The sequence below is a fragment of the Neltuma alba genome, unplaced genomic scaffold (assembly GCF_004799145.2).
Source record: "Neltuma alba isolate B1F8T4 unplaced genomic scaffold, ASM479914v2 tig00013317_pilon, whole genome shotgun sequence".
Lineage (NCBI taxonomy): Eukaryota > Viridiplantae > Streptophyta > Magnoliopsida > Fabales > Fabaceae > Neltuma > Neltuma alba.
The window spans coordinates 1-27,211 of NW_021637592.1; the positions used below are offsets into that span (position 1 = coordinate 1).

Sequence of the window (27,211 nt, forward strand, 5' to 3'; positions counted from 1 at the left end):
TTTTTTTAAAAAAAATATATTGTCTTTCAATCGGTACCAATGTTTTTTATAATATAATAAATTGAACATTATTACAACCGATAAGTAGGAATTGAACAATAAAAGAATAGCCTACGTTCAGTCGCTTCTGGTTTGATGTAATATATTGATTGATGGATCAAGTTCAATACATGTTTAATTGAAAAATATGAATAACCTCTCTTACACATCATTTAAAATTAAATGGTACTATAATACCTGTGCTCACCTATAATGTTTCTTCCTGTGCATCTATTTTAGTTTTACCAAAAAAATAAGAAAACGAAAAGGGCTTTGGGCCCCTCGAACATCAAAAATTAAAACCAGAGAAGCTTTGACTTTACGTAATGTGCTTTTAAAGTGCAGGTAACCCTACAATTAGAACCCATGTTTAAGCGAGCAATTACGTACGTGACGGAGGATGATTCAGACTTGGAGAGGATTGATTAGGTTTGGGAAAGAGCACGAGTTTGGTGATGTGACGTGGTATCCATCTCAGAAGATGGCGCGTTACAGAGTTGACGAACGAGTTTCCATGGATCAGTCTGGAAATGGTCTCTATGATTTCATCCCATTTCGTTCCACTCTCTCTGCTGTATTAGCTGCCAACAGAGCCACAGGTTAATCGTGTCCCCTCTCCATTTCCTTACACATTTAGCTGATAGAAGAAAAACTGAAAGATACCCAACTTTAGGACCAACTTATATTAATGATCCTAATATTTGAATTAATGAGGGTTATCTTTCTCATTTAGAGATTTTTTTAACCGTAATCATCATCTAAATCCTCGGGATTCTTTCATTTTTATGGTTATTTTTACATTTACCAAACTGGCAAACAATCACAACTTCGGCATTCAAAATTATATGTAGAACACATAGATGTGCCCTTTTTTCAAAGAAACAAACTAAGGAGAAGTTGAATTTTCTGTAACAGAGGAACTTCAAGAAGCAACAGGGGACGCTAATGGAAAATGCATCAGTGCACAGTTGGTCACTGGGACGCTGAAGACATCTGCTTATGGTTTGACTAACAACGGTATTCGTTTTTTCTCTCATTTTCCGCCGCTTCTGCATTTTTGACAAATAACTTATGAACACTTTTTTCCTTCGCCCAGAATTGATTTAAACAACATTACTATAAGCATATTACAGCTTGTTTGTTTCTCTTTATTCATAAATAGGTATACTTTTTACTGGATACCCCGTGATTGGACAGAACAATCGCATGCAGTCATCGGGGACGTGCCTGGAAAGTAACAACGACGCATTGCTCACCATATGCCCTTGGGATTCCAGGCTAACTTCAGTTCATTCATTCACCAGACAGCCTTCAGCATCTCCTTATCTAACATTACAAGCTTCATCGAAGATGTGAAGAAGCTAGTTGGATTGCAGCCACAAGCACTGTGTGTATTAGAGCTGAACGATGGCATCCTCATGCGTTACGTCAAAGCTTCAAGTGCTTACTTGGGAAAAACAGAAGATGTTGTGGATTTCGATATCACCTACTACAGAAGCAAAGACCCATTGACTCCTAGGCTGTTCGAGGACATTGTTGAGGAGATTGAACAGATAGGATTGTTCAAATATGGAGGGTTACCTCACTGGGGAAAGAACAGGAATTTAGCATTCAGTCAAGTGATCAATAAGTATCCAAATGCAGATAAGTTTTTAAGTGTGAAAAGTAAGTATGATCCACAAGGAATTTTCTCTAATGAGTGGATCGATCAGATTCTAGGGTTAAAAGGAGCTGTGACGATACTAAAAGATGGGTGTGCTCTTGAAGGTTTGTGTATTTGCTCAGAAGATCGTCACTGCTCACCTAGCAAGAAGTATTTCTGTAGGCCTGGGAAGGTTTATAAAGAAGCTAGGGTTTGTGCTTTCGAAAGCTGAGACGGATATTTGAAGGAAAAGCTTTAATAAAGGGATGCTTCGAGTTCAAATCATATATATAAGACTCCTTTACAGTGATATTTCAAATTTGAGATGGTGCTGCCCTGTTGCAGATCAAACACAATTCATTTCTGTTGTGTGATTTTAATTTAATAGAAGTATGTATGATATCCTGGGTAATTCGTAGTGTAACAAATTTAAGAATAATTAATCATGCTTAATTTCAAGTTTTTTTTTTGACACAAAAAGCCCATTTTATTGATATTTCAGAAAAGGTATTCCATCAATGGCAAAATTGCAATGTGATTTATCACATAATTAAACATAAAATACTCCTCATGAAAATACCAAGTTGAGTCAAGATCACATAATTTCAATATAAATTAAGCAGAAGGGTGACATTTTTCAAGTGAGATGAATCTCAAACACACACACAACACACAATAAAACCAATTTTTGGAAAGAAAAAAAGGGACAAAATAGTCAAAAGTTTCATGAATTAGGGAAAAATTGGCATTATGTTGGTTTTCTTGTCCAAGAGAAGAAGGCATGTTTAATCTCCGTTGCATTATATAATAACCAGTCTTTTCATAACCAAAATTATGTGTACTAGCTGGCATATCAAGTTAAGGGATTCTTCCTTCTTTTTTTTTTTAAACTATTTTCATCCATATCAAATATGGTCTTATCGAATACAGCGCAGCTTAAAGATATCAAATTCCTTCAAGTCGATCTTGTTTTATCCAATTACATACTGAGTACATTAATTATATACAATAAAAGACGTTCTAAACTTAAATATCTTAAAAATTTGAAACGAATTGTAATGAAAATGGTAAAGCTCATCCCTTATGGAAGTCCTAAAAATTAATAACTAAATGTATTATGCAGGGTAAATAACAAAATCTAAAGCTGATTTTGTTTTTTTAGAAAGAAATAACAAATCAAAAGCAACGTGCATGCAAGTAGCTAATTTTGTTTTTATGGTTAATGTTGATAATTATGAACGATTTGAAAATTTTGATTGTTAATGTACATTCTTAGACTTAGTTCTCTACGGAATTTGTTGATTTGATCCAGTCATCTAAGTTACATTCTTAGACTTAGTTCTCTAGGGAATTTGTTGATTTGATCCAGTCATCTAACTTGTGTGGAAGAACTGGAAATAGAAAGATATTTAGCATCCTCTCCATACTCTCTTTTTGACACTCAATTTCACCCGTCTATTTGATTTAACAGTGTGAGATTATTTATTATGGCATTAAGCTTAATATACACTATTAATTAACTGACTACCGTAAATAAGCACTATGAATTATGATCCTGTGCTAAAAAGTATTTGAGTGATGATAATCAATATATGGCCATTAAATCAAGTCAATAGTTAATTGAATGGGATGTATGCACATATAGGAGCCAGATTAATACTTACTATAGATGACTTGTCAGAATGTTCTTATGCATATCTGATGAAATATAAAAGCGAAACCATACAAAATAAAAAGAAAATGTGCCCAAATTGCCAAGTTGAGCAATAATTCGTGCAGAAAAAGTTTTCGTACGAGTATTGATGACTTCTCAGAATATTCTCATGTATATCTGGTGAAATATAAAAGTGAAATCGTGCAAAATTAAAACTGCATTCAAATTGTCAAGTTGAACCGTTATTTTCCCCAAAAAAGGGAGAAAAGAAACGTTTTCGTAGTGATATAATGTAATAGCCGGCGGCCGGGGGCGGCTGAATATGTAGTTGACCATTAAAAGTTCCTTGTTGCCTGCTCGTGTCTTTTTTATTTGTTGGAAATTTATTTTGAATAAGAAAATAGAATTAGTGCTAAATTGTATTCTTAATAATAAGTCGTACGAGATTTCTGAAGAGTGATGCAATCTGAAAGATCAGAGGGTAAAAATTAGAATAAAAAGCAATGCTTAGCCTAGACGCCAATGGAAAACACGACTATTTAAATTAAAATATTTTGAATAATAATGGAACACCAGAGCACGATGAGGATTACTCTGATCACTTCGATTAAATATATTTGTTTTTGCACGTTCTCACCCAAGGGCAGAGAGAAAGCAATAATGCTTTTTCTGGATTTGATGCTACGGGGGAGATCCCGTCATCTAGATCAGCTCAGTTCAGGAGTTTAATTACTAATAGATTCTTTGAGGGACAAAATGTCACATGATTATGCTTTCTTTGGGCTATAAGCCTCATCATTTACCCAAAAAATGACATAATTATGCTATGATCGATGCATCAATTGAAATAGTGACCGACATAAATACTCTGCTTCACTACAATGTTTTATATAGAAATGACATAAGTAAAGTTCATCTATGTCGGTTTAAAGAGTGACTTGCTGGTGGTCGCTGGGGGAAAAAGAGGGGGGGGTACTTGCCGTCGCCGGTGGACGAGTAATTTATTAATTTAATATTATGCACTCTTAATCATGTGACGAGGCTGCTAGTTGAAAATAAGGATGCCAATAGTTGTTATATCAAGATTCTTCGATAGGTTCAACTAGTAATTGCTATCTATTTTTTCACCCTTTACTATTAAATCATACTTTTCCGATCTTTCAACGTAGTCATCAATCAAATTGGTCTGGTGTGATTCGACAAGTCAGATCGGATTCGCTGTAGGGAAGGGTGGATTACTGGAGGATTGGAGCAAATTAAATTTACCAACTTCGGCTAAAAGTTGGTGCAAATTTTGGACCCAGACAAGAGAAAAAACTCCAATTAACCCTTGTACTGACTTCTTGAAAACAACTTTATTCCTTGCGCTTGTGTGTGTGTGTGTGTGTGTGTGAGAGAGAGAGAGAGAGAGAGATGTTATTTACATAATAATTTCATCATAAGACCTAATAAAAACCCTTTTGAATTAAAATACTTCACTGTAAATTTCTTGATCTTGAAGAGAAAACAATATACAATATTGGTGGTTGGGATGGATTTTCCTTTTCCATCTGCTTTATTAGACTTGTTCTTCTATATAAATATATGTTCCTTTATGCTCTGCTCTCGCTTAATAAGACCAATAAAACTCTGCTAATCGACGTGCGTCGTCCGATCGCGCTGGCTTCGATACTTCATATCTTCCGCGCACACACATGCGTAATATTAAATTCACACTGGTTGTAGCTTATGGATGGCTAACAGTAATTAAACATGCACTAATCTTCATTGTTAAGTGCGATCGATCTTAGCGATATTAAGGCCACGAGAGTTAAAATATTATATAAGTATTGTCGTGTGTCATTAAGATTTATGATGCGTGATTTAGCTATAACGATCAGGCCAAACTAGTCAAATGTTTGAAGTCCAATTTCACCACCCTCTCATTTCTCTCGTGTGCGAAAAATCCCATCTCGATCTGAAATCTCTCTCTCTATATATAAGCAGACACATCGCAGGGCGCATTACAATACGGGATAGAGTTTTTACCCAAAAGTAGGCCAAGCTTCAACCATGAAAATACTCAAATCCACTCTCATAATCTTCCTCATAGTTTTCGTGAATGGGGTTCTTTCTTCTCCTCCAGATGACCCCGTCCAATGCACTTCCGGCAACAAAGACTGCACCGTCACAAACTCCTATGGCGTCTTTCCTGACCGGAGCACTTGCCGAGCATCCCAAGTAATGTACCCAACCACCGAGCAAGAGCTTACTTCCATGGTGGCTTCGGCATCGAAATCCAACACAAAAGTGAAAGCAGCCACCAGATATTCCCATAGCATCCCCAAGCTTGCTTGTCCTGGAGGCCAAGACGGGATCATAATAAGCACCAACAAGCTCAACCGTGTAGTGAAGGTGGATGCGGAAAGCAGAAGAATGACGGTAGAGAGTGGCGTGCTTCTAAGAGAAGTGATCAGTGAAGCGGCGAAGAATGGGCTGACGTTGCCGTACACTCCGTACTGGTGGGGAATAACGATGGGAGGATTGTTGGCGACGGGGGCTCACGGCAGCTCGCTGTGGAAAAAAGGAAGTGCGATTCATGAATATGTGGTGTCCATGAGGATTGTGACGCCGGCGGCGGCTGAAGAAGGGTATGCGAAGGTGAGGAGCCTAACCGAGTCGGATGAAGAACTTGATGCGGCCAAAGTCTCCCTTGGCGTTCTTGGGGTTGTTTCTCAGGTATGGCTTCGAATTCGGTTCCTTTGCGAGATTTTTTTTTTTCAATATTTGATTACTTCACATTTCTAATATAAAAACTAGTTCTTTTTACTTGAAAAATAATAACTATTATAATTAATTAACTTATTTAATTTCGTTAATGTATTCAAAACCAGCAGGAATTAGCTATCCCAGTTGTCCTTTTTTTGCCCCCCTAACAACTCCGATTCATTATGTTTGACCAATCAAATCTTTTATACATCATTTGGTATTTATCAAAACAAAAGAAAACAATCATTTAATGAACTAAAAAATCCTTGGTGTCTTGAATAGAAAACTAATGAGGATATATTTTACAGAGAAATAATTAATAAATAACGATGAAAGTTCATTTGAAATATTTGTTTTTCGTGTTAGGCAAGGAGCATTCCTTTCCTTGCATGAAAAAAAAAGGAGAAAAGAAAAGAGCATTCCTTACCCCTTTCCCAAATAAACTGCCACTTGATATTCTATGTATCTTAAAAACTCTTCTCATTGCCATTATTATCGTTGAAACTGTCTCAGATTCTATGTTTCGAAGAAAGCGTTTAAACGCTTTTAAATCAAACGGTAGACTTTTGTTAGAGATCTATAATTCTATTTACGTCAACTTGATTGTCATATTAAAAAAAAAAAACAAATGCAACTAACAGAAAGTTGACCTTATTAAAATAATTTAACTGGCATAGAAGTGTTTTTCATAATATATATCAAATGTCAAGAAAAGTCGAATTGCGTTTTTAAAGCAAGAAAGAATATGATACTCCTCTGATCTTAAATATAAGACCTCTTTTATAGTATAATTTACACTACAAAAAAAATCTTATATTTAAAACCGGAGGAATATTATGGGTAATCTGAAAAGAAAAATCTCAAAGTAAATTTGCGGGGAATAGATATTGATAAAACTATATATGTTCCCAGTTTTTTTTTTTTTTGTCTTGGATTACGAAGTTTCAAAATGACTGGATAATCATCAACTGCTTCATGCAATTTTAACTGATCCTGCGCCATGTTGCACGGGAATGGCTTTTTTCTTTTGGGAGGCAAAATTTCTTCCATTTAAAAAGTTAACGATTAAAAATTTTATTACTCAGCAGGATTTGATATATTTTTATACATAGAAAATATTGATTTTTTATACAACGGAAGGAACATAGAAAATAATCAAATATTGATATTATACTGGAATTCGTACACAGAAAGTATCGTACTCAAATTCAAGTCCTTCCAGGTGAATAAAATTTATAAGAGTTTCCACTGATTTTTGTCTAAAAAATTAAATTAAAAAAATCAACCAGATACGTCTTTGAATGAACTTGAAAAGACGAAAATTCAGCTGGAGCGCCGGGACCCACTAATTTGGCAGATAGGGAAACAATACATAAAACACAACTTGTGCCCTGTTCTTATCTTAAAGTAGTGACATTTGGCCCTGCTTGGTTTATTCGTTTTCCACGCACGTGAACGCAGATCATCTTATGATAAAATATTTGTAAATACTGGTGAATCTCTGCAGGTGACCCTCCAGCTAGAACCCATGTTCAAACGAGCTCTTACGTATGTGGAAAAGGACGATTCAGACTTGGCAGAAGAATTGGTTAATTTTGGCAAAGAACACGAGTTCGGTGACGTGGGCTGGTTCCCATCACAGAAGAAGGCACTGTACAGAGTTGACGATCGAGTTTCGAACAAACACTCTGGAAATGGTCTCTATGATTTCATCCCATTTCGTCCCACTCTCACTGCTACCTTAGCTGCTACCAGAGGCACTGGTTAGTTTAGCTTAATTACTGGCATTATATAAATTGATATAAACTGCATAAATTCACTAGCCTTAAAGCAGTCTTCCGAGAAACTAAGCTAAGTAGGACTTGAATCTTTGTGTAACAGAGGAGCTTCAAGAAAAAACAAGGGACGCTAATGGCAAATGCATTGGTGCCAAGTTGGTGACTGGAACGCTGAAGACCGCTGCTTATGGCTTGACTAACAACGGTACTCATTCTTCTTTCATTTGCATATTTCAACGAACGCCTTTCATCAACACTTAATTCATTCGTTCATAGTTTTTACTTTAAACAAACCACATTAAAACTCAATGCCTCTTGGTTTGTTTTTGTAAAATATACAGGTATTTTCTTTACCGGGTACCCCGTGGTTGGACCGAACAATCGCATGCAGTCATCTGGGACATGCCTAGACAGTTTAGAAGACGGAAAAATCACCATATGCCCTTGGGATTCTCGACTTGGACTCCAATTCTTCCACCAAACAGCCTTCACTATCTCCTTGTCTAACATTCCGGGCTTCATTAAAGATGTGCAGAAGCTAGTTGAATTGGAGCCACAAGCATTGTGTGGATTAGAGCTCAACAATGGAATCCTTATGCGTTATGTCAAAGCTTCGAGTGCTTACCTGGGGAAAACAGAAGATGCAGTTGATTTCGACATCACTTACTTCAGAAGCAAGGACCCATTGTCTCCGAGGCTGTTTGAGGATATTTATGAGGAGATTGAGCAAATGGGGTTGTTCAAATATGGGGGGTTGCCCCACTGGGGAAAGAACAGGAACTTAGCGTTCATTGAAGTAATCAAGAAGTACCCAAATGCACAGAAGTTCTTGAGTGTGAAAAACAAGTATGATCCACAAGGGATTTTCTCTAGTGAGTGGACAGATCAGGTTCTAGGATTGAAAGAAAGTGTGACAACGTTAAAAGATGGATGTGCTCTTGAAGGTTTGTGTATTTGCTCAGAAGACCGTCATTGTGCACCAAGCAAGAAGTATTATTGTAGGCCTGGTAAGGTTTACAAGGAAGCTAGGGTCTGTGCTTTTGACAATGAGGCTAATTTGAAGGACGAGCTTTGATGGGAGGATGCTTTAATCCGAATCAAAGGGGCTTTCCATTGTGTATTAATAACATCTTGTGTGCGTTTCTCTTTTAATTTGTTGCAGAAATAGTTGCAGAAATACTATTTCTTTTACGTCGATATTAGATATTTATTTAATAAAGGAAGTATGATTTTCTAATTTTTTTTGAGGTGCGTCGCCAATGCTATTTTATCGTTCTCTCTCTCTCTCTCTCTCTCAAATAATTACAATCATCCCTAGGTAAGTAAAAAGATAATTTGGACTGTTTCTTGCCAAAAAATGTGAATGCACTGATGTTTATAAATTCACTCAAAAATAGAAGTGGCTCTTTCTATTCCCCCCTTACTTTGGTGTGATTTCATGAACTACGTTTCCCTGTGCAAATTCTAGCAGCCGGAGTCCTCTGCAGAACATCTTTCAGCAAACAAGACAATGGAGCCCAAGCTGTACTTTTATGTTTTTTAGGTAAAAAGGACAATTTATACTAGTTTTATTGTTAAATGTTTTTTTGTACCAGAGTTTTATTGTTAGTTGTTAAGTGTTAACCTCTGTAGGAAGCAGAGAACAAACAAATTTGGCTAAAGAGTAAAGACCTTTGAAAACGATGATGTCCTCCCTAAACTTTTTTTTTTTTGCCCACCCAGTTCACCGGAGCTTTGTTCTAATTACATTTGGATCCGATCTGCGTCGTGTATCTGGCTATGGTGGGTGAGTCTCCCAACGGAGATTTCTACATATGTTGAGGCTTGAACTCGAGACATCATTTAAACGGTACCAAATTGTTTACCACTTGGACCAATCCCTGTTGGTACGTCCTCCCTAAACTTTCCATGCTGCATCTCTCGACTATGTGGCCATCAGTTTAACTGTCAGGGCCCCACATGGCCCAACACCATCGTCCGGACCCAACACATGTGAGGGCCCAATATAACTGTCATATTAAAAGTCGTTGTTTGGTTGTTTGAACTTTGAAATGATTCTGACCCAAAAAAAAAAAAGAACTTTGAAATGAGATTTCTGCGATCTGAGAGATAGGACCAAGGAAGAAAGGTATCCCGGGATTTTAGACAGAGTAATAATATTCAAGAAAACGTATACGGAATTAAATTAGAACAAAAGCGATGCTTATCCAAACGCAACAACAGCGTTTAAATTATCATAATTTAACCGGTAGTTTAGTACATTAACTCTGTTAATTTTAAATTAAAATTCTAGGTTACTGTTTTATCAAATAATTGTTGGTAAATTAGTAATTCATCATTACTAAGTTCAAATTTCTTGTCTATTTTCTATCTATATTTTAACCCCCAATACTTTTTCAACCTTTCTACGTAGTCTAGGAGTAAAATTGGTCGTCTCGCCTGATTCCATTAAATTATTCAGATAGAATTTAGGATCAAAGAAAAATTTACAGGCGGATTGGACCAAATCTAATTTCGGCTGAAAAATGTAGTAAATTTTGGACAGAGGGAATTATTAGTTTCTAGTGAATAATCCTGCATGCACACATAATTTCTGTGCGCAGCTCAGCCGCTATATCATATGTATGCATTATGAAAACCTAATTAATGAAACCATGCAAATGCTTAAATTCGTTGTCGTCATCTTGTTCTTAGTTTTCATTCATGGGGCTTTTTCTTCTCCTCCCGATGATCCCATCAAATGCACCTCCGGCAACTCAGACTGCACCATCACTAACGCCTACGGTGCCTTCCCTGACCAGAGCACTTGCCGAGCATCCCAAGTACTGTACCCAACCTCCGAGCAAGAGCTTGTTTCCGTGGTGGCTTCGGCATCAAAGTTCAACACAAAAGTGAAAGCAGCCACCAGGTACTCCCACAGCGTCCCCAAGCTCGCTTGCCCTGGAGGCCAAGACGGGATCTTAATAAGCACCAACAAGCTCAACCGTATAGTGAACACTGATGTGAAGGGCAAAAGGATGACGGTGGAGAGTGGTGTGCTTCTGAGAGACTTGATCAGTGAGGCAGCGAAGAATGAGCTGGCTTTACCGTATACACCGTACTGGTGGGGAATAACGGTGGGGGGATTGATGGCGACGGGGGCTCATGGCAGCTCGCTGTGGAAAAAGGGAAGTGCCGTTCATGGGTATGTGGTGTCGTTGAGGATTGCGACACCGGCGACGGCGGAAGAAGGGTATGCAAAAGTGAGGAGCCTATCTGAGTCTGATGAAGAACTCGATGCAGCTAAGGTTTCCCTTGGGGTTCTTGGGATTGTTTCTCAGGTATGTCTTCGAACGTAATTGGATTTCACCTCCGGGAAAGTTCATTTATCTATTTAAATATTTTTGATGAACTTGCATAATTGTTTCGTAGTGAAAAATACGCAGTAACATGTAATACAGAAAGTTGACTTTACTTAGTAATAGGAAAACGTTCTTTTACTATATATATATATATATATATATATATATATCAACAGATGAGTAAGTCGAGTAAACATTTTTAGCGGGAAAAAAAGAAGAAGAAAGGATGTTGTAAAATCTAAATAAATTACACAGGACCTCTTTGTAATCTTTTTTGGGAATCCAAGTGTTTTAAATTTTGTGCAAGACCTCTTATAAATTACGGAAGAATAGTTGTAAAGTAAGCCAAATCTCTTGTAAATAAAGCAATACCTCTTGCAAATTTTGCAAGACACCTTCTCATCTTGAATTTGCGGCATTGACCCTGCTTCTCTTCGTTTATACTTTTTGTATATATTGCAGGTAACCATACAGCTAGCACCTATGTTTAAACGAGCTCTTACGTACGTGACAAAGAACGATTCAGATTTGGGAGAGGAAATGGCTCGTTTTGGCAAAGAGCACGAGTTCGGAGATATAACATGGTATCCATCTCAGAGGAAGGCACTGTACAGAGTTGATGATGGAGTTTCCATGTAACTGCCCGGGAATGGTCTCTTTGATTTCATCCCATTTCGACCCACTCCTGCTGCTGAATTGGCTGCTGTCAGAGCCACAGGTTAATTAAAACTAGCCAACTGGAAATAACTGATCCGAAGATACCTAATTTTCTTTTGTTGTAATTAAAGACGACTATAGACAGCTACCCCAAACTCAATGGGCTTTAACATTTAAATCTAACCATTTGTTTGTGGTAAATCATTTGGTGGCATTCTTTTACAAAGGACAAATAATTTAAACTTTGAGTCAAGTCCAACTTCAAATTGACGGGACATTCTCCCAGACACAAGTTTCTTTTAATTCGCAATAAACCTTGGCCCAGCAACATATAGTTTGTCACTGGTATCATCATCTCGAGATTTTATCATTCATAATTTTTTTTATCTTTCCATATGAATAAACAATGACAACTTTAATGTTTAAAATTGATATAAATTACATGAATTCGCCACTCTTTATGTAGTCTTTCCAGAGAATAATTTATAAGCTAAGCAGAATGTGTGTAACAGAGGAACTTCAAGAATCAACAAGAGACGCGAATAGCAAATGCGATGTTGCCAAGTTTTTCACGGGAATTCTAAAGAACTCTGCTTATGGCTTGACTAACAATGGTAGCCATTCTATCCTCACTGACACATTTCATCAAATACCTTTTAACACTAGCTTCTTCGTCCGTAGTTACTTAAATAAACAACACTAAAAATCATTACCCTTTTGGTTTCTTTCTACTGAAATAGGTAAACTCTTTACTGGATACCCCGTGATTGGGCAGAACAATCACATGCAATCATCTGGGACATGCCTAGGAAACTTAGAAGATGGAAAGATCACCGCATGCCCTTGGGATTCTACACTCGCACATCAGCTCTTCCACCAAACAGCCTTCAGTATCACCTTGTCTAACATTCCAAGCTTCATTAGAGATGTACAGAAGATAGTTGAATTAAAGCCACAAGCATTATGCGGATTAGAGGTCAACGGAGGAATCCTAATGCGTTATGTCAAAGCTTTGAGTGCTTACTTGGGTAAAGCAGAAGATGCTATCGATTTTGACATCACTTACTTCAGAAGCAAAGACCCACTGTCTCCGAGGCTTTTTGAGGACATTTATGAGGAGATTGAGCAAATAGGATTGTTCAAATACGGAGGGTTGCCCCACTGGGGAAAGAACAGGAACTTAGCATTCATTGAAGTGATCAAGAAGTACCCAAATGCAGAGAAGTTCCTGAGCGTGAAAAGCAAGTATGACCCACAAGGAATTTTCTCTAGCGAGTGGACAGATCAAGTTTTAGGGTTGAAAGAAGGTGTGACAATATTGAAAGATGGGTGTGCTCTTGAAGGTTTGTGCATATGCTCTGAAGATCGTCACTGTGCACCAAGCAAGAAGTATTACTGTAAGCCTGGTAAGGTTTATAAGGAAGCGAGAGTCTGTGCTTTTGACGATAAGGCTGATTTGAAGGAAGAGCTTTGATGGTAGGATGCTTTGAATCAATGGGCCGTGGCACAAACAGTACTCCTGCATTTATGGCATTATTAATTCAATAAAAGGAGTATGATTGTTGTAATTTATTATTGTCAATGCCATTTTCTTTTCCCCCATAATTACCATCACAAGGTACGAAAAATAATTTAGATCTTTTTCTTTATAAAAAGAGACAAAGTCACTTCACTTTTAATTTCTTGATCTGAGGAGAAGGATTAAGGAGTATATAATTCGTGGTTGGGATGGGATGGATTTAATGCACATCCGCTTTAATTATCCGTTTTTGGCGCCTTGCTTTTTCACTGCATTATGATATGTGCTTCATGCTTCTGCTGGTCTTTAAATCAAGCTAATTACGCTGTGTTATCGAGACGTTTTCGATATGGCTTTGATATATAAATATATATATAGAGAGAGGGGGGGGGAGGGAGGGAGAGAATTAAATTGATAGCACTGGTTATCGTTATGGCTTATAAGCTAAGGTTAATTAATGAAACATGCAAATCTTTAATTCGTGAACTTCGGAAGTTCATGAGTGATAAAATCTTTAATTGGTGCAGTGTATCGACCTTGTAGACACCTAAGGGCTCCATACAGTATTCTTGATTGTTGTGTGAACCCACAGTTATTAATAACAAAGCCCAGTTTCGGAGACGGTTCATGTCAGAAAGTGCTGAAATTGATGAAATGTGGACCTTGATGGGGGAAAATTACATGGATGAGATGGATGATGATGTTGAATAACAGAGATGATGTGTGGGTGGAGGTGGTGATGAAGATGCAGAAGAGATTGAAGATGAAGACTCTCAAGTAGGGGGGCCTAGCAGAAACGACCAAATGCTTGAAGCTCATAGAATCGGCAATGTGATTGAATATATAGAGAACAAGAAAAGCCATCTCCCATTGATGAAGATGAGAGGAATATACATTATGAACTCCTCGTCCTTCCTTGGAATGCCAATAACAATGATTAATGGGAGACGTGTGAGCCAGTAAGTCATATTCTTTAGGTGGGAGCTTAGGATATCATGGATTATAATAAGGATTTGAGTATATTCTATTACCTTGTAGGTGAGATTAATGAAAGATAGGGACGCTGGAGGAGGCAAAGGCTATGCTTTTGTGGCATCTATAACAAAAGAAGTTGCACAAAATGCCATTCAAGAGTTACATAACAAGGAGTTCAAGGTATCTATGATGCTGTTTGAAAATGGTATTTTTCCTTTTCTGTAATGAATTTCAGAGAGCAACATTGCGTCAAGGATCTTCTGGTGTTTAGTTACTACTACCTCCCTATTGATTTCTTTCATCAGCATGACAGGTGTGGGATGTGAAATTTTCATGTACGCTAGAAGTTTCATTAATTGTCATTTGTCTAGGTTCTCATAATTTAAAAGGCAAAGAAAATAAAGTTCCTAGCTTCTCTAATTCTTCCAGTATTTTTGCAAACTAATTGTTGTCAGACCTGTTACAATAAGTACCATAACACAACATTTTGTTCTTTGATTCGTGCTGCCACGTAATGTCGGGAGTCGTTTGGGTGTTTGATGTTAGTTAGATTCACTAATGACAACCAAATCATGAGGAAAAATTTTTTTGAACATCAAATAATGTGGTGCTAAGCTAAGATGTTCACCATCATACCTGAGGGTGCTACCATTGAACAACTATGAACTCGGCATGGGGAAGTAACCAAAATGGTCATGGCCCCTGGCAAAAGAGGAGGGAAACATGTTTTTTTTTTTTTTTTTCATTTATTATGCGGAGAGAGAGGTCTAGTGCAGTGAAGGCTGTAAAAGATACAGAAAAATGTAGATGGTAGCGGTTCTAAATGATATAGGCTGGCCTTCTCTTTACGTAAATCTGTGTTTTGTTTTTCTATATCCTTGTCTTGTGTAAGTATCAATTGAAGCTGTTTATCACATAGCGTTATGTTTACTCCGAGACAGGCTCGTCAGTGTGTTGGATGTTGTTCTTGCAAAGCCTCAGTTCTATAAAAAGAAAAAAAAAAATCTGATGAAGTTGTGTCTACAACACCGGCCTTCATTTGAATCTTCTTCCACATCAATGGCATGGCGACAAGAGCAAGTGAACCAAGAACCAGCCCCACTAATGGCTGGAGGCCAAGAGAAGTGATGTTTCTTGCCCCACCCAGTAGCGTTTGTCAGTGGTAGTTTAGTAACTTGAGAAATGGAATAGCTTTCATATATAATCAAAATCCCCTCTGTACCTACTTCCACCCACACCAAAATAGAAGGAAGTAGAAATCATGGAAACGTAGGTAGGATCAACAACAGTGGTTAATGCTGGTTTTTCTTTTTTTAGATGAGTCAGCTGATCCAATCAAAGCCTTATTGTCTGCCTTGGCTTCATTTTCCTGACAAATCAGTAGAAAAAGAAGTTGCCAACAGTTTAGCTTCAAGGTAAGAACACTCTGTTTGTTTGATATATTGCAAGAACAGAGACAACAGAGGAGCGAATGTTATGGTTGCTCTGAGACAAAAGAAAGTAAGATTTTATAAACCAACAATCTAGGAGCCGAAAGAATGAACCTCAATCTTTCTGAACTGTACACAAATCTTCTCCGAGGTTGCAATAGAAGCATGATCTGTCAATGGAAGTGATTGGGAAGATAGATAGCTGTGTCGTATTCAATCTGTCATTGGAGGTCAAACAAGTAGCGAACATCTTTGCCGTATAGCTTCTATGGGACGAACGTGTTGACGGTGGACGTAGAGGTTAGAGAAAATGACAATTGAAACACGCAATTATTTCTTCAGAAAGTAACACTACAGTTAATGTGAAAGAAGGAAAGCTCACTATAATAAGTTTGTTTTACCACAAGTGATGAGAATCCGGACAATCAATGAGACGACACAAAGCATATTTTATTAGGTGGATGGACCGTTACTTTCTCGATAGAAACACGTCATGGTTGATTTATCTTATAACACAAGTCAGAGAAGTATTTAATGGATAATGATGATGTCATAATTAAAATGTGTGTTTGTGTGTGTGATATACGATTTCAAGACTGAAGAAGTTATACGCTAAGACATGAACATTGAATCGCGCTTTCCTTGATCTGATATGACCATATGTGGTGATGAAAAAACTGAAAATAGTTAGAAACTTAAATAAAAGCCAATGCGAGAATTGAACAATGAAACATGCAAGAACTACTTATTTTGCTTTTGTGAAACTAGGATAATGAACGGCTATGTAACGTGAAACCATCATATTATTACTACCTTGGACCTTATTTAAAACATCTCATCCGTAATCTATAAGTGAAATCTTATAATTAAAACTGGAAGTAATGTGATATTAAAATATATCAATTTATTTATGTTTACCGGAAAAAAATAAAAGGAGTTATAATCAAATTTCAAATATACCATAAATATGAATTATCGATGCTTCTGACCGGGAATATTAGGCTCCTTTCTGCAATCCCTTTAGCATTATCACATCCCTCGTTGTCCGACATGTATTCGTTCAAATGAAATGCCATTAAAACACCGTTCACAATGGAATACTAAATTTGTAACATGGGAAAGAAGAAACAAATTGATCTGTCAGTCAATTTTATCAACGTAAAATATGAACTCTAATTGTTCCAATTGACATTTTCTGTTACATTGGATAAGAAAGGTTTCAACACTTACTTATCACCTACATCCCATCACACCTTTACCGAAGGTGACATTTTACGAGAACACAGATGTTAAAAAATAATAATTTTTTTTATGTATTTGATTTGGATTTTTAACCAGCCTGGTTGTCTAATAAAAATAAATAAAGGAAACACTGAAACTGGCGTGAGCTTTGTCATCCAATAATAGCGTTCCACGTGGAGCATTCAGGCCTTGGTCGGGACCTTAACAGGATATCTGTGAACCGAGTCCTCCCAGGGATTCCCCCGCCAGTCACCGACCGGAATCCTCCTCATCGCCTTCCACACAGCACTGTTACACTTAAAACCCGACCCGAATGCTATCTGCCATACCCGATCCCCCTTCCCGACCCTGCCTTTGGCCTCCGTATACGCCAGCTCGTACCACAGCGAACTGCTAGATGTGTTACCGAACCTGTGAAGCGTCATCCTCGACGGCTCCAAGTGCCACTCACTGAGTTCCAAGTTCTTCTGCAGCTCGTCCAGCACCGCCCTCCCTCCTGCGTGAATACAAAAATGCTCGAAAGCCTTCTTGAAATCTGGAATGTAAGGTTTCACCTTGGAATTCTTCAACACCTTCTTCCTAACCAACGACAAGAAGAACATGAGTTGCTCCGAAAACGGAAGAACCATCGGCCCCAACGTTGTTATGTTCGTCTTCAAAGCGTCTCCGGCGACTGCCATCAGCTCTCTGGCCAATGAAACGCCCACCGTTCCTTTCTCGTCTTCTCGCTGGTAAACGCAGCGGTAGTTTTTGTCGTCCGCTCCTTTGTGGGTTCGAACCGTGTGGACTAATTGGTATTTCGATCGGCCCCTGTCGGAAGATTTGTTGGATAAGAGCATGGCGGCGGCGCCCATTCGGAAAATGCAGTTGCAGAGAAGCATAGAGCGGTCGTTTCCGAAGTACCAATTGAGGGTTATGTTCTCGGTGCTGACGACAATGGCATAGGAATTGGGGTTTGCTTTTAAAAGGTCTTTGGCTAAATCGATGGAGATTAAGCCTGCACTGCAACCCATTCCTCCAAGATTGAAACTTTTTATGTTGGTTCTGAGTTTGTAGTGGTTGATGATCATGGCGGAGAGAGATGGGGTTGGGTTGAACAAGCTGCAATTCACTATGAGAATGTCAATATCTCTGGGTCTAACTCCTGTTTTTTCGAAAAGAGCATCCAGAGCTCCAAACATGACTTTCTCTGCCTCATGACGAGCCTCTTTCATGTTCAGGTTCGGTGGTTTAGACATAATCCCTCTGGGCAAGTACGTTTCATCTCCTAAACCAGACCGAATCGCGATTCTCTTTTGGAACTGAAAGGTTTCGTCCTCAAACCCACCAGTTTCCTCCGTCATTTTGAGGAACGAGTCAACTGAGATTTTCCGTTCGTCTTCCGGTTTGTAACAAGCAAAGTCGACGAGGTAGACGGGTCTCGACCTGCTCGCCCAGTAGAGGCTGATGAAGACAAGCAAGGCGGCGGAACCGGCAAGCTGGGTGACAGAATCGTTACTGTTGAGATGAACAGTCTGGTGAGACCAGAGTTGGGACAACCGGTCGAGCGTGAGACCAGTGAACTGAACCAGCAAGGAGATGAACCAAGGCACGAGGACAGCGAACATGACGAGGGTTGCGGCGTTGCATGAATAGCCATAGCCTAGCCCTAACTTGACGTACTTGAGCTTGACAGACTGCAAGAAATCCGGGAGGCGTCGGTGGATTCTGATGACGGCAGAGGAGGAGTCCTTGAAGTTCATCTCCGCCGTGAGTCTCTCTCGATCCATGTCAATGCTATTAGCATTATGGGCAGCCATCTCGAGAGAGTGGGAAGTTTTGAATTTGGAAGAAATGGGTGGGAGATTGAGGGGGTTATAAAGGGAAGGGCGGAGAGGAGATGAAAGGAAGAAGGTGAACTAGAAATGAAGGAGACAGTTGGAGCACATGGGCTTAGGATATTAACCGCAAGAAAGCTAGCTGCTTATGAGAGGGAGCAGTTTCTTTCGCCATTCATCACTCAACTTGTGGATAGCTCAACCACTTTTGGAAAGCTACGCGCTCCAAATTCCAAACAATATCATTTTCTTTTTTGAAGGAGACAGTTGGAACACAGGGGCCTACGATATTTGGAATTTACTGTTCCTTTTACTAATTAATTATTTTGAGGTTTTAATTACTACAACTTTCTATCTTTAATTTAAGAGCTAATTAACTAATTGAGTATATTAAAAAAATTTATTAAGTTAGTTATTTATAATAAATATGTGTTGTCTTTCCTATAATACCCTTATAATCATGTGTATTAGTTAGAACTATTATTTGATGTAATCTTTAACATATGGAACTATTACAAGAATTACTTTGAAAAAAATATATAAATATCAGGGACAAAAGAAATCAAGATATTATATACAAAATCAAATTATAAATCAAACTAATTTTTATATTAAGAATCGGAAGGAATTAGTATATCTCAAAGAAATTAGGGGAGATTATTGACTAAAGGAGGTCATGAGATCTCTGTTTGCTTCCATATTTGACTGGTCATCGACATAAGAAGCCGTAGATTTTCAAATGCAAATGTCAACTCATGAGTGGGCTCACCACCAACGATTCTTTGATGATTCATTCTTAAATGCACTGCAAAAAAATGTCACCAAAATTTATTGAATCCAGTGCTTCTTGTTGTTGTTTATGAACTACATTTATATGTAACTTTAGTACGTGTGACCTTTTAAAATTCCCCTTTTATAAATATTTTATTCTCTTAAAAAGTTTATAATTTACAAACAGTATCATAATCATTCAAATTCAATACATCGCTGTAGATGTTGGCCAAAAAAAAAAATACATGAATGTAGATAGATATTCTGGTTCCAGGCATTGCATGAAGTTTGGGAAATAAACCACATGACTCGTGTATAATGTATCTTCTCAGAATTTTTTTTTAATTACACATATAGATTATGCCAAAAATTCATGTCATTGTATCATATCACTAAGAGCATATTTGAATATTGTCTTCTTCTGGTTAAAAAAAAAAAAGGTTTATATTTCACGAATAATATGTAAATTTCTTGCAATTGTTACCAAAAAACTTCAGTAGGTTATGGTATAAAAAAAATTAAAGTATAATTTCTAACAAATTCCTCATGAAAGTTATAATTTTAGTATTTTTTTTTTAAATAAAGGAAAACATTTTTGTGATAGAAATCTCCCTTACGTTTTAAATGAATTGATATACATATATGGATTGATGATGACTGATTGATTGAAATTAAAGGGGAGGCGTAATCTTTTATAAAAAAAAATGGAGGGCGGGAGAGAAAAAACTAAAAAAGAAAGGGTGGGACCAGAAGATGGCTGGAACTGGTAGTCGTTGGTAGCTGGCCATAAAGGAACAGTTAATGATCTAATCGCTGCCCTTTCCTCATCCACCATCCCCCGCTTTAAAATACTAAGGGGGTGTTTGGATAACCTCAAACCATGGTTTGGAGAATAACTTCTGGAGAATAGATTCTGGAGAGAATAGATTTTGAAAGAATAGCTTTTCTAAAAAAGTGATTCTGATAAAGTGAGAGTGTTTGGATAGTTGTTGTCAGAAGTACTTTTTTATATGTAGAAATTACTAAAAAGGACATAAGTATAAATGATAATTACATATAAGATATATTTCATAATATATCTTTATTTAAAATAAATAAAAAAAATTAATAAAAAAATTAATACGTACATATATTAATAAAATAAATAAATATGTTTTTTCCCAAAATTAATTAATAAAATAATTAAATATGTATATATATTAATAAATAATATATATTAATAAAATATGTATATATATATCACCGTTGGAAGCTACTAAGGGACCAATAATTACCAACGACTATTTTGACTCCTCAGAAGGCTCCTCAGAAGCGGGTGGCGTGCAGCTTCAACCGAAACCAAGGTTTCCAGCTCAAAACCATGGTTTTGCTGGAAACCATGGTTTTTAAAATTTTAAGGGTGTTTGCAAATTTTTTGCCAAACCATGGTTTGGCAAAAAACCCAAACACCCCCTAAATCAAATTAAATGATTCCGGATTCCCCAAACAAAAAAACCACCCCTTTTTTTTTTAATCTCTAACACAAAAACCACATTTTAAGGTAACTAAACATTTTTCCCAAAAAAATTTAATTAAACACATTTTTCGCATTATGGATTACTACAATTAAGTTCTATAAAGTTTGGGGGGAAAATGAGAGAGAGAGGAAATGCATGCTGTGCTTACTCCTAAAATAAAAAATTATAGTTCTAGTAGAACCCGTAAACTCCAGGTATAGTCATGATTACACACAAGAGAGGATATGATCACGATGCAATTTCAGATTCAGATTTTATATAGATATATGTGTGTGTTTTTTTGGGGGGGGGGGGGTGTTTACGTAAACTAGAGCTTGTTGTCCAATAATGTGAGCTCAGAAGTTGACTATGGATGCATGATATCCTAGATTAATTAACGACAGATGAAACTCATGATGAAATTCATATGGATATGGGAATCTCAGCAATTGTTTCGGATCCATCACCAATTTTCCCACTATATATACTCTTCCGCTACTTAATATAAGAATTAATTTGAGAATTAATGTTAATCCTATAAATAAGACCTATTTTAAATATTTATCATTTTTTTCAAATTAAGCCTATCAGTATTCCTTCAACAACGGTCAAATAAGAGGTTAAATGAGGGAATTAAGAAAGATTATTAGGGTGTTTTAAAAAAATATCACATTAGCTAACTTAACTAATATTCTTAATCTACTCAAATTAGTTAATTAGATCATGTATTAAGGATCGGAAGATTATATTGTTTTCATTTTTTTTGTGATTATTTGATTTTTAACCTTAAAAGAATTCATTCATCCTTATCCAAAATATATGCATATATATAATGTGTTTACCCAGGACATATATAATACTCGTAGTATAATACTTTTCTGGTCATATTTATAAGGTAGAGAGGAAAGATTTGTTTAGCCCTATTTATAAGTTATTTCTTTAAATTTTCAGTGTGAATATATTATTTTATCCTTCATTTATTATAATATAGGTAGTCACCTTTTTAAAAATATGTATATATTAAATATCGGTAAAGTTAAAAAATTAATACATTTTAAGGTTTTTTTTAATCTGTATGAAATATGTTGAAATTACCTTATAAATAGGATGATGGGAATACAAAGCCTGTCTAAGTGAACAAAGTCAACGGTAATCTTAGCCACCCATTTTGTGGTGATGATAAATATCCTACTATTTTGAGTTCTTTCACTAGCGCGCGCCCATACATACACATATATATACACACATGCGCGCGTGTGTTAAAGTGTATTTTTTATCCTTTAATTTTGTATAAGATTTTAATTTAATTTTTTAATTTTTAAAAGTATATTTTTAGTCATTTAATTCTAAAACTTTTTAAAAGATAATGACATTAAGATCTCAAATGTTAATAAAATATTCTCAAATGTTAACATATTAAATATAATTTTCAAACCATCCATAATTGTTATAAAAAAATTATCAAATCTTAATGATTTTAAAATTAAAAGACTAAATGTATATTTTTTAAAATTAAGAGACTAAATTAAAACTATATACAAAATCAAAACAGTGTATATATACACACACGCGCATCGCGTAACATAAACAACTAAAAAGCACACTCTTTTTCTTTTTCAGTTTTTGGTCACATGAGTGTTTGAACCCCCTACTATCATCTATATGTCAGACGACAGACGTCACTCTATCCTTAAAAAATAAAGCTGCCGATTTCCCTCCTCCATCCCCAAACTTTTAAATGTAAATCGTTTAAAACTGAAAAAAGTGGATAATCACCAAGAAAAATAAAATGGTGAAGCGACACTGAGTGGCGTCTGCAATACTGCAAACAATATTCCTAAATATAAAAATTAGTTTGTGATATAAATTACATTATAAGCTAACTCTTATTTTTATACTTGGAAGGTAGTACTACTTTCAATCCTAATTATAAGAGCTATTTGACTAATTTGAAGAGATTAGGGAAAAAAATTAAGTTAGTTATTTGCAATAAATATGTGTTATCTTTCCTAAAATATCCTTATTAATCAAGTGTATTGGCTATAACTATCATTATTAGAAGGATTATCTTAAAAAAATATGAGAGATAAAGTGGATTGAGGTCTTATATTTAGGATCAAAATAAAAATTAAACAAGATCTTATATTAAAGACTAGAAGTAGTACTATTATTTATGGTAGTGGAATCGAAGTCAAAATGTATTGGCCAGAAAAATAAACTATAGAAATAAAGATGTAGAGATGACTTTAGGCCAACCATTTGAGATATCAAGGCTCAACATCCCCAAGATGGTTCAATTTATATCACTTTTTTTTTTTTGGGGGTTACGAATACATATTACTCTTTTATCTTCAAAAATCACAAAATTTCAAAATTAAGTAAACCATCTGGATGAGATGAGAATATAGCATCATGATTCAATCCTTATCTGCACAAAACTCATATTCATGTTGCAAATGAAAACCGGAAGAGAAGACTTGAAGAAGCAGGGTATGGGTATGTTTGGATCAGCGTTTTTGGACCTAAAACGTGTTTGAACTTGATCTGATCTTACTCCTTTTGTCTCTTATTATAAGATCTAATTTTTTGAATGGGTACTTCTCTTTTTATAAGATTCTTTTTGAATTTGTCTGAGCATTTAATATAGTATTACCTATTTTACCTCTAATTTAATATATTTAATATATTCTTTTTCTTTATTTATTTTACTATTTCTCTCTTACATTTATCCATTTGTATATAAGGATATATTTGAGAAACAACTGCATTTGCTACATATTAATTATTTTTAACTATTTTTAACTATTTTTTTAAACCACACAATTTATTTAAAAAAAATCTTATAAAAAACAGAGTAATTCTTAATAACTGAAGTCCCTTATTTGGATAAGCTTTTAACTCATCTAACTTATAAGTCAAAAGCCTATGAAAAAACAAAAACAAGAAAAGGTTGCCTAACTTATGGATTCGTGCATTTGTTTTGGTAAAAAGTCCTGGAAACATTTATTGCAAATTTAATACCAAATTTGCCCTTTGGCTCCTCTCCCTCATGTGTGATTTTGTGCATTTTCAAAATTTTTAATAATACAATTTTTTAAAAAATTATCATATGATAAATAACTTTTTTATTAACAATTTTTTTAATATTTTACCATATATAAATGTAATATACAGAGTTACACACAAGCACACATGAACATATGTATTACTCCCTCCTATTCATATTATAAGAAATATTTTATAGAAGAAATTTTTTATAAAGCTTATAAGAAGTTTTGATAGTTTTAATGAGGATTAGATTTTTTTAGCATATATGCCAATGTTTAATAGAGGAGGTTAGAGATTGGTGATTAATAAAATTTATGTTTTTTCGGTTATTTTACGACTAAACTTATTTTTTTAATAATAATCTAAAATAGTTTTAATTTTTGCAAACTGACTTATTTATAAAAATTAATCCAAACATAAATTATATTATCTAATCTAACTTTATCCATCTAATATTTTTAAAAATTAAATTAAAAATAAATTACTTTTTTTTATGACTACTCTTTTTATGACTACTCTAAACGGGTTTCTATGGGTACCAATCAAGCACCAAACCTAGCTGATAATCCGTCTCAGAGAAAATTGCCTAGAATGATATTCAATGGCAGGAATGTACATGATTTCAGAGTTGAATTCATTTCTCTGACACATAGTACTTAGCTTTTACTGAACCTTATTTATTGTAAGTACTTCAATTTTTGTCTCCATGACCTGACCTAACATTATCTTCGTCAAGTTTTCAATAAATCCAATCACTTGTGCTTTTAAAAAATTATTTTAAAAAGCTTCATGAAATTCTCACTTCAAATTATTCATTCGATCTCAATTATAAGCCCAAAAAAAATTGTGTCACAATTCATAAAAAAATTAGTCATTCTTCTTACTTGTGTTTGAAATTGATTTTTCCATTAAATGCCTCTCATAAAAATGATAATTATTTATTGCAATAACTCTAGAGTATCATATTTTCTAATTTTAATCATGGGCACATTTGAAGGCATGCTGCCACCAGTTGCACTAAATTGGGCAATTTTTGCTTACAATTGAGACCTAAAAGAACTGGATAGTTTTTGCTAATAATTAAGATAGAATAGAGCATATAAATTTCAAAATTTGGAGACCCATCCTAAGTCATATCCCATGATCTGTTTGTATTTATCAGTTCCCTCATTCATAATCTTATAAAAAATGAATTTACCTTCGTTTAATTTCATGTAAAATTGTCCTTGACGATGATAATGACGAAAATGACGTGTCGCGGCAGTAACATTAGCAACAATGATAATTACCCTCTCCGTTATCATATAAATACAAGGCGTACGTTTATTGATGAGGGCATCCAAAAAAATATTTTTTAATTTTAAAATTTTAAATCAGTCTTATTTGCTATATTTTAATAACAATAGACAACTTTTAAAAATCAAATGACAATATATTTTTGTGGTTATTCCTGATTTAAAATTTTAAAAAACATTTTTTGAGATTTTTCTTTTATTATTTATTATTGATCTTCATATATCAACAAAAAATATTGTCGGAATTCATGCTCTGCGAAGTTAGCTCCGGGAATATCTGTAATCTGGCTCCCCAACTCCTGTTGACCGATCTAAAGATTTTGTCTGACTCAGACTCAAACAAACTGGTGGTTAAAAAATTAATAAATTATTAATTATGGTATTATTGTATTGTTGATCATCGGGTGTTTAACCATTGCACAGTGTAACGAAGTGGAGAAATCGAGATTAGTGACCAAATTAATTAACCTTCACTTTAGTAAATGTAATTCGGCGTATTGAAATGCCAAACTTAATGAAATGAAATGATTAAATGACCTGGAGCATTGAATAGATATAATAGTTACGTCGCGTGATAATTAAATACATAAAGTAGAAGGCGAGATGCTTAGCATAGGAATGCAAATCACGTATTACTACTTTATTGCTGCTGTCTGGCTCTTATAAGGCTTGAAAGCAACTGGTCTTTTTCACCATGTTGGTGTCACACGCCGATAATTAAGAGAGCGACCTTCCGTGATTAGAACAGCTTGGGATTCTCTTATCCCACAAAATTACACTCTGGTAATTAATATAAAATCTATCTAACTAATTTGATTAGATTTAAAAAGTTAGATTAATTAATTAATTATAAAAAAAATAATATGTTTTTCTTAAAATACCATAATCATCTATCCCGTCCTCCACTTACTTGATTATAGTTGAGAGAGTATTCATAGAGATAATTTTAAAAAATTGATAAATATGAAAAATAAGTTTTTAATTTAATATCAAAGTTAACTTAACAAGTAAATCCTATATTAAAAACCGAATCCACTTTGCCTTTCAAATTTAATTATAACAAAACATTCTTTTTAAATTACCTCTATTGATTATAAGGGGTTCTTACTAATGAAATAATTCTAACACACATGATTAAAAATGGTAATTTAGAAAAGTCAATACACATTTGTTATAATTAACCAACTTAACTCATTTTTGCAATCTCCTTAACTTAGTTATTTAACTCTTATATGTATATTAAGGACAACTAGAGGTAGTATATATTATTAGGATTTAAGGGTCCCTATGTATATATTCCCTCTGTCTCTTATTATAAAATCTGATTTTTTGAAAGGATCTGTTCTTTTTTATAAGATCATCTTTGAGTTTGTTTGAATATTTAATACATTAATACCTATTTTACCTCTAATTTAATGCATTTAATACATTCTCTTTCTTCATTTGTCTTACTATTACTCTCTCACATTTACTTATTTATATATAGAGGTATACTCCCTTCGTCCCTCATTATAAAATCTAATTTTTTGAACGGGTTTGTCTGTTTTCATAAAATCCTCTTTGAGTTTGTCTGAACATTTAATACAGTACTACCTGTTTTATTCTTAATTTAATGTATTTAATACATTCTCTTTCTTCATTTATCTCATAATTACTCTCTCACATTTATCCATTTATACGTAGGGTATATTTGGAAAACAACTGCATTTGCTACATATTAATTATTTTTAACTAATTTTAACTGTTTTCTTAAACTACG

At 35.2% G+C, this 27,211-nt stretch overlaps 2 protein-coding genes and 2 pseudogenes across 2 annotated transcripts; 3 read left to right on the plus strand and 1 right to left on the minus strand.

The window, feature by feature from the left end:
- The first annotated feature begins 439 nt into the window (after positions 1-439).
- Positions 440-2,133, plus strand: LOC114736183 (probable L-gulonolactone oxidase 6; annotated as a pseudogene).
- Positions 2,134-5,246: 3,113 nt separating this feature from the next.
- LOC114736182 (probable L-gulonolactone oxidase 6) lies at positions 5,247-9,105 on the plus strand. Its single transcript, XM_028923953.1, has 4 exons — positions 5,247-6,053; positions 7,591-7,846; positions 7,965-8,066; positions 8,203-9,105. Exons 1-4 carry the CDS (start codon positions 5,388-5,390, stop codon positions 8,934-8,936), a joined length of 1,758 nt encoding a protein of 585 aa, XP_028779786.1. The 5' UTR covers positions 5,247-5,387; the 3' UTR covers positions 8,937-9,105.
- A 1,410-nt stretch (positions 9,106-10,515) lies between these two features.
- LOC114736181 (probable L-gulonolactone oxidase 6) lies at positions 10,516-13,333 on the plus strand (annotated as a pseudogene).
- A 3,571-nt stretch (positions 13,334-16,904) lies between these two features.
- On the minus strand, positions 16,905-18,889 carry LOC114736184 (3-ketoacyl-CoA synthase 1). The gene has a single exon (XM_028923954.1). The coding sequence runs from the start codon at positions 18,822-18,824 to the stop codon at positions 17,208-17,210; it is 1,617 nt and encodes a 538-aa protein (XP_028779787.1). The 5' UTR covers positions 18,825-18,889; the 3' UTR covers positions 16,905-17,207.
- Between the last annotated feature and the right edge of the window lie 8,322 nt (positions 18,890-27,211).